The sequence below is a fragment of the Amphiprion ocellaris genome, chromosome 8 (assembly GCF_022539595.1).
Source record: "Amphiprion ocellaris isolate individual 3 ecotype Okinawa chromosome 8, ASM2253959v1, whole genome shotgun sequence".
Classification (NCBI taxonomy): Eukaryota; Metazoa; Chordata; class Actinopteri; family Pomacentridae; genus Amphiprion; species Amphiprion ocellaris.
In genome coordinates, this window is record NC_072773.1 from 24,457,227 (window position 1) to 24,471,749 (window position 14,523).

General features: G+C 39.4%; 1 protein-coding gene across 8 annotated transcripts in view; it reads right to left on the reverse strand.

The window, feature by feature from the left end:
* The window catches only part of LOC111588728 (serine/threonine-protein kinase WNK2), a 44,625-nt gene that overhangs the window by 22,819 nt on the left and 7,283 nt on the right, over positions 1 to 14,523 (reverse strand). For all 8 annotated transcript variants that reach the window (XM_055012610.1, XM_055012614.1, XM_055012613.1 and 5 more), the window contains exons 3-7: positions 4,360 to 4,532; positions 4,008 to 4,228; positions 3,763 to 3,920; positions 1,488 to 1,576; positions 801 to 1,020 (exon numbers count right to left, since the gene is read on the reverse strand). In XM_055012610.1, coding sequence (XP_054868585.1) covers positions 801 to 1,020; positions 1,488 to 1,576; positions 3,763 to 3,920; positions 4,008 to 4,228; positions 4,360 to 4,532 — 861 coding nt within the window. The remainder of the gene's footprint in view (positions 1 to 800; positions 1,021 to 1,487; positions 1,577 to 3,762; positions 3,921 to 4,007; positions 4,229 to 4,359; positions 4,533 to 14,523) is intronic.

A 14,523-nucleotide genomic window follows, 5' to 3' on the forward strand; every position in this document is an offset into this window, starting at 1 on the left:
CTTGGGTTATCCTTTACATTAAAATTATTTTGGTGATCCAAAACATTTACAAATGACATATGTGCAAAAATGCAAGGTTTCTGTAGGGGGAAAATACTTTTTGACAGCACCGTATCTACATTGCAGATGAGCCTGTGACCTGATGTAATAGAACAATCTTCTTTCAAAAAAAGCTTTTTTCAATGTAATCTGGTGAAGGCCATTTTAAATAGTTCGCCAAAAGCACAAACCAATTATTTCTCCCTGAATTATTGTCACTAAAGGTGTGAGAGTTCCCACGAAGGTGTACAGGTTTCCTTTTTCCAATAAACCTGTTTTAGTCTGTTAAAAAGCAAAGCCTAATAATGAGAGTGTTTACATTCCCTACCTGAAGTTAACTCAATAGTCTCCTTACAGCTATACCCCTATTAAGGACGTTTTCATGATGTTGAAGAATGTGAGATGAGCTATATAAAGGCTTGGGGTAGATATTATCAAGACTCCCACACAGAGAAGTTTAATTTTTTTTCTGGCTGTGTTTTTATTACAAGGCCTGGGTGCCTTATCTGAGGAGATCCACTGGAGAAACTATGTCAACAAAAGGGAAAAATAAAACTGCAATCACGGTGTTCCTGTAACAGCAAGTTGTCATGAGCAATCTCCATTTTAGTATATTCACATCATGAGATAAAAGCACTACAAACAGTCAGAACACACTAATACCAGAAGACACGCAAGGTAGGAAAAACTGTGCACCTAAACAATAAATACAGATTTATCAAATGTTTTTTCATGTATGAAACCTTAAATTATTCACTCACCATTTCTTGTGCCACAACCTCAGGGACCTCCTTCTCCAGGTCAAACGTGAACTCAATAGCTCCACTCTCTTTGTACTTCCCTTTTAACTTCTTGTGGTCCTCTACCCATAGTTTGAGAGCTATTGAGGCCTTTTCCCCATCATCCTCCTCCGCTAGTTCCACCCTCACACCCGTGTCCTCAGCAAAGAAAGCATGGTTCAAGAGGTCCTTGATGGTGTACCTGGGAGAAGAAACCGCAAGTTCAGATTCTAGCACAAACGTGTTCCACACACAATGCTGCCACTCATCTGTAATGCCAAGGGTTTAGAAACATCTACAACTAGCTATGGTACAAGAATCCTACTGCATTGACAGGAAGTGATATTTTGGCATTGTATCATATATGGTCATGCTTTACCTGTGCTGCCTAGACAGTCACATACTGAATCTAGTCATGCTAAAACTTAAAAAAAAAAGAGCCACTGGAAGCTAATTAAGGTTTATTTTCTCCTCTGTACACAAACTAATTATGTAACAGAATTGAAAGACACCCTGCAGACATGGTAGGAAGCTGCAGTGCTGCTGAGATCCTAACTGTCAGCGCCGCAGCAATAAAGCGGGGGAGTCGAGACAAGGCATGAAAGATGAGAGGGCACCTTGTGGGCCCTGTTGGCTGGACACTGGGCAATGATGGGGACAGCCACTCACCGCTCCTCTTTCTTTTGGCAGATACACTCCCCAATGATCTCCTTGATTTCAGGATCCACGACCTTGTTGTAGCTGGCTGGCTTCACCCCCTGAGGAAAGGGAAATATAAACATAACAGTGTCGGCATGCAATCAAATGATGCTGTGAAATAATGACAAAGGAAAAACAGAGGAAAGAGCATGTGGGGATGTTGTTTGTGGTATTTTGACTGTTTTGAACATCCTGAGTACTCACAGTAGGAGGAGAGGTTTAGAAAGTTTATGAGGGTTTGGTACTCAGTAGATTTGGTTGCTTATTACTTTTAAAATGGTGGAATAAATGTTTCAACACTCACAGTTGTTAATCAGATTTTTTGTAGGCAGCTTTTGTCCAGTTATTCTCTCTGTGGTTCAGCAGTATGTGTGGTGTATATAAAATTCTGCATCAAATCAAATTATATGTGTAAAGTATATGCAATCACTGAATTAATATTCTTACTAAATATGCAGCTGACTGCTGTACCTATTCAGGGAGTACACGCATGGTATAACACTATCAGGATTTCTCTTTGATCAATCGCCTCTTAATATCCCGCAGTGGTCCCTGCAGGACACTAATATGAATACAGTAACAATGCAGAAAATGGTACCTAGAGACAGCTGCACTGATGCTGCCCAACCATTAATATGCGCACAGAAGCTCTCCCTGCTTTAACAGCAGGTGAAAGAGTCCTCTCTTAGTTTCCAGCCCTGCCAAGACTCAACAGTGGAAAATCAATACTCTTCATCAAATCAGGAAGTCCATCATGACTTTGGACACCCCCTAATGTGAAAACAGTTTGCAGTATGCTTTGCTAGTAGAGGGAAGCAAACAGAAATAGAACAAAATATGGCATTTAGGCCTTATTAAGAAAAAGAAAAGAGAGATTTGGACTCCCTCTGTGACTCTGTATGGCTCATTAGATTCTTCACCCAAGATATTCAAGACTGAGGATTCATTTACCTATAAACAGTGCAGATCTTGTACGCTGAACAACCCCCTGGACTTCTTACATTTTGAAACTGCTGAAAAACATGCTATCCTCCACAATATAGGTTTGTGAAGCATGACTGTGAACCATTATAAAATTAAGGCTACCAGCAGGGTCTCTTTGAGAAGACAGTGGAATAATTAAGTATTTGTGCTAACACGTTTAGACACAAAATTACATAGAGACAATTTGGACTGCTAGAGGAATTATCATTTGTGAAAGCATTGTTATATAAATATATCAATTTCTTTATTCAAATTACTAGCACATTTATTATGTTAAAGTTTTTGCATGCAGTATTGGTGAGCATGATTGAGCAATTAGCAGAGCCCCCTTTCATTTGTTATAGGCGCAGCAATTGTTAACAATGTTTTGTATCAAAACATTTCAAACAATGCTGTTAGGCTTTTACTTAAAACCCTAAAGCCCCCTAAACAGTAATAAGTCATTACCTCAGTCATAGTTTAACTCTCTGAATCCCAAATCCACCTAGCAGATTCTTTTTTTTTTTTTTAATCAAAATTAGACCATTTATCCTAGCCAGAAGCCTTATAAACAGGAGTTTCCAGATTGTCAATTTTGAAATAATTTAATATTTCACCAAAATAAGCCATGAGTGACTCAGCGACCACCAGCAGTCATGACAAAAATTCTGAGACTTTTCAGCTGAACTGCAGGTTGTGTTTAAACAGAGCAGATGGGAGACAACTATGGAAATATGTCTAAAATGTAAGTAGTAAAATATGTACGTGGTGCCGTTACTTTTTTTTCCCAGTGTGGGTAACACCTCTGGGCACTTGGAAATTATAAAACTAATAATCAAAGAAATTAAGCTTTCTTTTTTTCTTGTTTATATTATATAATGTTTACATTATAACTTTGTTTCATTCCACAACATTTTTCAGTTCTCTCCATTTCTAGCTGTGGTTGTGCTGTTTCCATAGAGGTGTAGAAGTAATAGGCCACAGGAAGTAAAAATGTGACAGAAGCTAAGAAAAGCCCACAAACTCCTTTTTTTCACTAATATGTAATTTTTGGGAGAACAACAATTATTAATAAGCACAAGAGGCAACCTAGTAGTTGAATAGTTACAGAGCTTGCCCCATAACTGCAGCGTCCCTTTCTTTCATTTCAGCCAAAGCCATTTGTTGAATGCTAAGCCCCTCTCTCACTCCTCTTCTTTCCTGTGTAGCTCCTCAAAGATGGCTGGTCCTAAGCTACCTCTTTCTCTAGGATAATAATGTAAAATTGTACAGTATAACTCACACTAGTAACTTTGCGATAAATCTGAGCAGCATTCTGACACTCAGAGTAGGGATACTCTGAGGTGGCCATCTCGAGCATACACATGCCAAAGGCGTAGACATCCACAGCCTCATCATAGTGCTCCTCGTACATCTCTGGAGCCATGAACTCTGGAGTACCTGCAGACAGAGTGCCCAATGAACATGTCACTTCTTCTTTGATATTAGAACAATAAATCTACCAATACACATAATAAAGTCTCTTACCTATGACGCTCTTCGCAAAGGAAGCTGCCTTGAGCGTTGCCAGTCCTAAATCCCCTATCTTCACTGATCCTGTAGGTCCAGTAATAAAGATGTTATCACATTTGAGATCTCTATGGATGATGGGGGGTGTCCTGGTATGGAGAAAGTGGAGGCCTTTCAGGATCTGTCTGCACCAGCTCCTCAACACTTTGGGCTTCATTACCTTAAAACGCTTCAAATAGCTGTATGAAGGACAGGGAAACATGTCACATGACATTTAATAGCTGCAAAATACAAAATAAAGTGGTACATTCATTTGAATTCACTCGACAGAGATGCTATCTCAAAAATATCTGCATTTACCAATACTCACGTTTTTAGCGTTCCTGAAGTCATGAGCTCTGTTACTAAAACAATGCACTTCTTTCCTTTAAGAGGCGACTCCCAGAAATCATAGAAACGGACAATGTTGGGATGTTGAAGACCCTTTAACATTTCTGCCTCCTCTTTAAAGCGCTGGCGTTCCACTTTTGACAGCTTACGGTCCTAAAAGAAATGACAGAAAAAGAAATAATGAATATAAAGGCCTAATAAGAGGTACTTAGATTTGCTTCACAAGAACTGCCAGGTGGAAGAGTCTATCACCTCTCCTGTACATTGTAAATTCATGCATCCAGTATGCTTTAGCAAGACAGAGGGAGTGAGAAGGAGGTTAGTGTCAGTCTTTCAGCCATATACACATCTCTAATTAGACCATATGTACATCAAAGCAGATGACTGTCTGTAGTATGCATCTGTATGGGGAAAAAACCCACATCAGTGGCTTTTTGAAGCAGTAGGAAGATTCTGCCTAAATGTATTTTCCTTGTGGATAATATTTAAAGTATACAAGTATTTTATGGGTAATACAGTCAGATGTGGCTTCTCACTATCTAGCTTTCATTCCAGAAACACTGAGGATGTGTAAAGAGACATGAAGGTGTGACAAACCACAGCCAGGGGGAATGAACCCAGGCATTAACATGGTCACACCCACAATACGCTGCAGCTAAAGGTTATATGTCATCGATCCTTCTATCTGTCTCAATCTCCTTCATTTGCTTGCTCAACCTCACCCACTACATTTTGCGCCTTTCTCCCATCCCCCCCACATCTGCAATCTATCTCTTCCTCTGCACCCCTCACACCAACCACTCCCTTCTTCATCACCCAACATCTCCCACATATGCAAAAACATCTTCTGTAACCGCTCCCTCTGAATCCCTTCCCTCTCCAATTCTGTTAGACAGACTCCACTCTGGCAACACCTTGCTTTAGGTAGGGGTTTCTTTCAAGTCATTTTTTCTTTAGACCACCACATCAACGCCTTACATAACACACATACTCAACACTTGCCAGAAGCAAGACCCCACCCCTCACAGAGATGGATGAGACTGACGGTGCAATGCAATAAACACAACCTAGCGGCATCTGATCTTTTTAATTATTCAACCAGAGTCAACTCCCCCTGAGATGAAACTCAAACATAAAATCACTTCAAATTACCTCAAAATTAACAATAAAGTAACATGTGTTGTGATGCAATGTGGCGATATGATGATAAAGTATGGTGTGCGCGTGTGTGAGAATGTAGCATATCAGGTTTTGTGTGCAAGTGTGTGGGGGGTGGGGATTTTCACTGCACTCTTCTGAAGTCCCATGAATAATTCAGTTCTGCAGAGAACTCTTTCTACTGAGGCGAGCTGAGCAATGGAAGGCAGGGGCTGCCTAAGTTGGGCTGGGTTATCCCCAAGTGCTCTTTGTTGCACAGAAGCAGCACATGGTCTGAAGTTTACCTGAAATGCTGGTCCAAAGAGAGCAACACTGAGGAATGAAACAGACAGCTTAAAAGATTTTGAACCAATGAGCATTGCAGCTTTTTCTCCCTGTAGGCAATACTCTATTCCCAACATTACCCCATTTTTCTTTCTTGCTCCTTCCCCTTCCCTCATCATCTCTCTGCCCTCATCTTTCAGGATTCCTGCTGCTTTTTCTAAATTACCCCCAACTCAGAGTGTTCCCCAATCACATTCCCCACACACCCATCCACTTCTGTTTCCCTCTTTGCAGACATTGGGGCTTCTGCATAATTCAGAAGTCACATGTAGGCTCAGAGGTGTTGTTCACTGCATGGCAAGATACACTCAGATACATATGCAAACTGAGATGCTGGAAGATTGTCACTCCTATGGCACACACACACACAGTGACAAAGTATAAGTGTCAACAGATGAAACTCAATTACTTCTTAGTTACTGTGAGGGACCTGTGACCAATTAAATTACATTTATGATCCAAACTGTGTTCCATACAGATCGTCGACAGTTTGTGTGCATGTAATCTTATCAAGCCTATGCTGAACATTTCACATTTATGCTAAAGAAAAGGCGCAGTTGGCCACAGCAGAGTATGTAGCCGGCCAGGCGAGGGAAACACACACACAGGCAGGCGGCAAGAGCAGAAAAATAGATTGTGACATTCCCAGGAAACAATCTTTGAAGCTGTGTTGCACACTGCTGCCACCCACTATATCTGTGCGCTAAAATCTATTAGTTCCACAGCTCTGGTACCTCATACAGGACCACAGACAAATCCAAATGATGCCAAGACAGTGGACATCTGGGCTTTGAAGGGACCAGGTAATAGATTAAAACATCAGTCCTGGGAACTGCAGGCTAATATACCATGTAATTGCAAAACTATGTGTTGAAATCAAATTCCTGCCATAATGTCACATGTTGCCTTTACTGCACTGTCAATGTAAAAACAGAATAAGTATCCTTATTGTGAAGAGACAGCCATGATCCCAACTACTTTACCTGAAGATCTAGCAGTAAATACATGATCTTATATAAGAGGCTTTAGCGGTTTCCGTGACAGTCATAGAAATTTTCCGCAATGCTTGATATAACTCTTTGAGTAGAGCATGGCCTTAGTTTGGATCTTGAGTTACACTGAGCCCACTAATGATACAGAATGTACAGTATGCAGTGGTTGATGCTATCACTCCAGTTAGCTTACAAAGCGAGCAAAATGGAGATATTTATGAATGTGAAAAATTCCTAACCAAGCAGACTGTCAAGAACCAAAATCTATCTGGACACGTGATAAGACATTTTCCACGCAACATATACTAGACAAGAAAATTGACAAGCTTTTGCAACCGCTTTGATTGAAAACTGATGTGGCTGTGCTTAAACTAAAACTGGAGGTTTACCCGTGTAATGTAATCAGTGTCACTAATCAAGCTTCATCTTTGCTCTCTCAAACTCAAAGCAGAGAGAAAAACATGTAATTCAGGAAAATCTGTCAAACAATGAACATCCTTCTTGTGAAATTAGTTCCAAAAGACCCTGCTCTCCAACACACACTAGTTCTGAGCCAACAGGAAAAGCTCTGCATGCTTGTCAAAGGATTTACCATTAAATTAGAATTTTTGCAATGTACATAAGCATAAAAAAAACAACTTGTTATGCTCTCACAATATCACAAATACTGATGTATACGAAATAGGCGTTTGCCAATTGGCCATCAAATATAATATTGACGACTGAAGACACAAATTCTGATTGTTTTTTTAAAATGAATCCAACTGTATGTGAAATCCATATCACATATATTCTCCAGATGCATGTCGTTTTACTTAAGACAGCAATCATGTGTGTGCACATTTGGCGAAAGAGTCATGTGTGATCCCAGATCTTTTGTTCATTTAGCTATTTTCACATGAGAAATTTCCTTCCACCCACTACCAGGTTGTGAAGTTTCAAAGGGATCAAAGAAGCACAAATTGTTTGCATCTAATGATTACTAATAGACTCAAATTGCTCTCATAGTAAAGGGGCTCTGGTACTACAGAGTGTGGAGGTAGGCCATTTCTCTGGAGCATCAGTCTCAAAACATTGTCTCATATAAACTCTAGATGTTGTCTGGAGTTTTCCTTCCACAAAACAGGCGACTGTCCAACTTCCACATTGTAACTACTCTGTGGAAATACTGTTTAATTTAGATGAGGGGTGGTACCTGGGAGGAGCATCAAAGACATGACACATAAAGTCACAAAGTATTTTGTAATTTAGTTATAAACAGCTGAGTCTTCTGGCTATTCGTCTGGCATCAGCCTTGAATGATATAAGTTCCCAATTCGTGTTGTCTCACCAATTACACATTTTCACTTGTATTCTTCCAGTTTCACAGAAGCAAGATTACTCCGTACAATGACCTGCTCTATTCACACTGGTTCAGTCAGACATTACTCAGGCTTTGTGCTAGACAGCTGACAGGATCAAGTCTGTTCAATGTCCATTCCACCCAGTTCAGACATTTACATTTCCACATACAGCTCTGCTGGATAATTTTCAGATAAGTTCAGGGCAGAAGTGCAGGTGTGAAAACAGCTGAGAGATTCGCATGCACAACATACACAGACAGTGAATGAGATGCTGACGGAGTTGGCTACTATTATTTTAGTAAACTTTTTAAAAAATGCCACAGAAAATGACAAGATACAAACAATTTAACCGTTTTGCATATACATATAACCTGGTCCCTCTCTCTTCATCTGTTCCCATGTCACCAGCCCCCGTAACAGGTCCAAAAGTTGTATGGGACTAGATTTTTATTTTCAACTTCAGAAAATTCTCGTCTTTAATAAAATGGTATAGTTCCTACACAACAAAGTGCTGCTGAATCTACAAAAGAGCAAAGCACAGAGGCAAAGACAACTAATAAGAAATTGTACTCTTAATCTGTCATGTTTTTTGGACACTGGCCCAAATGAGTCTATAAAATTCACAAGCAGTGGGCTGAATTCCTCATCTCAATGGTCAAGTTACAAAGATGGTGGACTAATTTAGTGCACCTTACTCTAAAAGTACCCCTGATGAAGTCCACAAGCTCTTAGTTAATATTAGAACAACTCAGACCAGTGAACCAGTGTGATCCACATTCACAGGAACTAAATCTGTCAGGAGTATAACAAGTGTTAGCATTAGCGCCAATTATATCAGCTAAATTACGCACCGTGTCAGATTGGTCCTTCTCAATAACGTTGTGTTCCTAATTACAATTTCCTCGTTCCCTCATTAACTTGGCCTCATCTTGATCCTTCGTTAACAAGGAGCAGATTAACAACATTTGGACTTAGTAACAATAGTGTGACAGGGATTTGAATTAAACAACTTGTCAACAACTTCTACTACAAAATCTAGACAGCTATAGTCAGCATACTCAGTCTGTCACAACTTTTGGATAAGAAGATTAACGATATTTCACCTCAGGAAGTACAGTACTTGTAAAATAAGCTAAACCCACACTTGTGCGTGCACACACACTCGCTAACACACTGAAAACAGTGAAAATACGCCTCTGTGCAGTTTTTTAACAGTGCTATGAAAAACTCAATTTCTCACTTACAATGTCAATGTGAAGATTTATTGATCCATGCAGGACCTATTCATTTTACTGAGGACAGAGTGCTACACAGCACCACCAGTACAGCTATGTCTTGTTCAGTTTATTTAGACATTTTAACAATGAGGATGTTGGAACCATGGGAAATAAACCCTGTTTGCCAGGCTGAAGGAGGTATGATAATTTACTTGGCCACCCTCTCCACCCATCTCTAATAACAGATGACTATTGCAGTGCTTCCGCTGCTGTAACAAAAGCTGGTGCAGGGCGAGCCATGAGCCAGCAGACTGCCCGCAGCTGAATTGTGTCCCATCAGTCATGACTGCAGGAGGCTTTGACCAGCAGATGTGCCAGCTGCTATTATCCCTGTTTCAGTGTTACAGCTCTGCCACACATCCACTGTACACCCAAGCTGCATCGTACAAAACGCGCACAAGAAAACGCTGGTGGTCTGAAAGGCTAAAGGGAGAGCAAAATTTACATGCATCACCCTGCCTCGTCAAGGAGGATCCTAAGAGACAGGAACATTATCAAAGATGACAAGCCACTGAGATACTGTGACAGTAAACCAACAATCATGCTATCACCAAATCACTACTTTGCTGTTTGGATGTGAAAGGAAACAGACAAGAACAAGCTATGAGGAGATGTTGTCTGACAGACACCCCCAGCAATTGTTAAAAACAAACAAAAAATAACAACAAAATATTGTTGCTGCTATAGCCATGAATAGAACGAACTGTAGGTGGATCAGTGGAGGCATTTATGTTTGTTGCATAGGTGTTTAAAGTGCATGACTGTGTCTAGCCAATTGTGACCAGGTGTTGGCCAATGCAGATTACGGCATAAAAAACCTTCTATAAACATATTTTCTGTCAAACTAAATGCATAGACTGACCAACAAGCAGTTCATTGACACAGACAAAGAAGAACTTTTTAACTATTCACTTGTCTCTTTCAAAGGCTACACCTGTTTTGGCAACTGTCGACCAATTGTTTAGAGCCTGACTGATAAGTTCATTTTCAGGACAACACTGTTAAGAGTTTTAAGAATCAAAAACGTGTAAATATCTGACAATATTTTTTTCTTACAAATGCCAAACAGAAACATATTCATAACAAGGACCCTTCAAAGTTCATGAGGCATTATGACAAATGGAGTAAACCACTGGAAATTTCACAACTAAATTTAAATTATTAAAGCTGACAGCAATAGGAAATATAAGATAAAAGCAAATTTGAGAAATAGAAACTTTACTGGAAATAAATTTTCTACAAATTACTGCAAACAACAAACTTGTGAAATTAGGTAAATAATGGTAAAACACATAAGAATGCAGTATAAAAACATATTTAATATAATTTAATTTCGCTGATATCAATACATCCATGATAAGTCAAGTGCTGCAACTAATGAAAATATTGTTTGACTCAATCACTTGTTTTACTAATTGAATAAAAATCATTAAATTTACAAAAAACGGGGGAAATGGAAAACCACTGATATTACTTATCTTTCTTTGTGTTTCTACAGTCAAGCAGCAAATAGGCCATGCTGCTTTGGCTTTTTATTATTATTCAATTTTGTTTATAGCAGACAAGCAGCTTTAGCCTGTCCAGCAGAACTTGAGGTGCGACAGCTGGCGATGACATCTTTAACACACACTCTTGCACAGACACCAACATCCATGCCTAATGGTAACACACACACTCAGACCCATTGTAAAAAAAAAAAAGAAAAATAGAGCTGTTAATACAATTAGCCACAAATAGCTGTGGTGCCATGATACCCAAGGTGGCATTTTTACCCATCTGCTCTGAACTTGAGACAAGTATTCACAAAAGCGCTCACTGGGGATGTAAATGGCTAAAGCCTAATGAAATGCAGAATGGTGAAAGTCGAAGTGAGAGTACAGAAGGTGGGCAGTCTTGCACACTACTGCTTTTCACAAATCACTGACGATGACGGTTGGCACAAAGATAAGGCAGAGAAGAGTGGTTAGAGATGTCCTGAAACGAACTGTGCAGCCTGGCGAGCTTCCCTCCCTTGACCATTTTCTCAGGCGCTGCAGTGTGGGGGAACAGAGCCAGAGAGACAGCCTTGATTCTGCACAATACTCTGACCCAGACTAAACTCAGCATAGGGAAAACACAAGCAAGGGGGCTTCCTGCATGTTGAATTTAAAAGTAGCCCAGTTAGTGAAGATCCTCAGTCATAGTGGTCACACTAATCCTGGGGAGCTTCAGTAAAAAGCAACTAGACTTCTCTTGTAGGTTCTTGAAGACACTTCAACTCACATCCAAGAGGCTTCTTAAAGAAGGAGAAGTATCCCAGTTTCCTAATTCCTGTGCATTCACCAATATCCATCCAGGTTATTAATAATAAAAACAAATCCACCAATGTGTTAAAAGAATTACTCCAACTACTCATTTCCAGTATGTAATAACAATAACAACAACAACAATAGCAACCAATAAAATGAGAATCCACATGACCAACAATATGCTATGAAATTGTCAGAAGACAGTATATGGCAACTTTCTGTGAGGGACAGGACCTGGTGATGGTGAGGAGAGTCAGAGTCAGTAAAGATCCTTATGTATGCAAGTGTTTTAGGTCATAAAAATGTTAAAACTATGTAAACTCTTTTGGGGGGAGTTGTGACATCCTGAGGCCATGTACGTACAAGTAACATAGCTACCCATCATAAAGAGACAAACGAGCAGATTAACAGATCATTTTGCCTTTCTTGTGACATTTTTCTAATAATTTGCCCACTGTGAACATGTTTAACGGGTACATTTTATGACAATCATGCGACTTTGCCTCAGGATGAGCCAAGGAAAATAAGAGCATGCACAATGAAAATCCCTAGACCAAGGCGTGATGCAAAATATACATACAGCACTGCCAAAATAAACTTAGTTTAAACATGGGTACTGCTAAACAAACAGAAAAACCACAGGACAACACCTTCCAGCAGTCGTTGCACCTACAGGGTTTCACATGTAAAGTGAGCTATCAAAATAAAAGATTCAATGCAATATTGACTTAATATAGAAGTGCTACAGTGAGGCCATTTGTTGTTCAGCTATTATTACATAAACAGCTTAGTGACGCAAAGGTCAACTACAGTGTGTATTAAAAGTAACCCTTGTCTTCATACCACAGAGCCTAAGCAGGAGGCCTTAACAGGATACAAAAGTGCTCTAGGTTTGTTCATACAAATAACCTTCTTAAATTCCAAAAGGGATTACTAGTGCTAATGAGCTGTTGTGACACTTTCTATTGTTGGGGGAGGGAAGGAGGAGGTCAGAGGCCATTTGGCTAAATCTTCTCAGATAAGGTGCAACTGAAGGTTGCTCCCTGAATCCTGGTATGATCAGCACCAATACTGGAACAATAAGTCAGATGTGTTACCATAGCAACTATGCATTTATCTAGCACTCGCCATGTGTCATCTTTATTTCGAGTCTGACAACTGCAGTATTTAATTCAAACAAGGGAGCACACAAAAGGTCTGAGCCACCCTTGTAAATGTTGGAACATTACTGGTAAACACTAACTGGAATTGCAAGTCAACTAACTGAATGATGATCAATAGAAAATCCCTACGCAGCTCTTTGATAAGCAATGAATCGTTTAAGTCAGCTGAATATGTTTCAGCTGTGGACAGTTTACATTGGTGCACTCAAAGTAAGACAATGTATGACATCACTAAGGACCCACCAAGAGGAAAGTGAAGGACATTTTTCTAACATTTTATAGCACAAACACTTACGAGAAAAAAAAGCTCATTCATAAGGAAAATCTATAGGTAAAGCTACATAGAGGTACGAACATCCATATTGTCGCCAACACACCAAAATACAGAACTGGAAATTGCTTTATTAGAAACTGTAGTGTGACAAGCATTATGAGCTTCACTAAATGAACCATGGGTTACTTAGGGATTGTCTTGTAAAGGTTTTTATTTCTTTTGTCTACCTTCTATATTGTAGCTCCTTCTGCTAAACATGAAACTTTTGAAAGCATGCTGATATTTCAGTGTTTATGACTAAAACTCAATTTGTAACTTCTAAAACTCTGATTCCCCAGTGTGTGCGATTGTGTGTAAGTGTTTCCACAGACCCTTGATACAAAAAAAAAGTATCAATGAACTCAAGGCAGTTTTGGAAACAAGTATTCCTTGGCTTATTTGTTTTGACAATCAAGCCGTGCTCTCGTTTTAAAACCCTCAGCTACTTTGTTTTGAGAATTTTTACGTTCTTGCAGCCACCACAGGGAGGGACAGATGAGGCAGAGAAAGCAGAAAATCCCCACCTACAGTAGTACGCTTCACAATTCTAAGTTAGTGCTTGTAGTGTTCAGCTTGTCAAACACTTTCATACAATATTTTCTAAAAAATGTGTGCATGTACTGACATGCCACTGACAACCTTTTCAAAAACCTTTTTTTCTGAATAATACTAAAAAGCAATGTTTATTATCAGCCAGTTAACTGTCTCAGATGTAAGGCTGCACAATTATCACAGTTGTAACTCTTGTAATTAAATGAACCAGATCAACAATATTGATGTTTAAAATGCATCCTCCACTCACAGAAAAGTCTGCTTACAAAAATAAAGTTACTTGATATCAACTTGGGTAAATCTGACATTAGAATGCCTGATTTCACTCTTTCCAATAAATGTTTGGTCACCCACATGTCCAAGTTGCACTGCATTCAAGGATTGTGAACACAAGAAGCTTTTCTGCTCAGTCCTTTAGACTGCATCTACCATAGATTGCATGTGAGACGTTTGGGGAACAATTTTAGATATGTTTTGAGAGATGCACTGAATTTAGGTCAAGAAGTACCTTATTTTGAGTCTTATTCTGATGCAAATCTTTGTACATTAGCAGGAATGTAGCAAAACATGAAACAAAAGCAGTGCTGTTCATTTAAAAGAAAAAGTTGAATAAAAATATCTTTTGTCCTTAGGAATAATGGATAACTATGTTTAAAAATCATGATTTGGTTAAAATTGAGTGACTATCCTTTTGGCCATCATCGATCACTTCTACTCCTATGTGTTGGATCCAG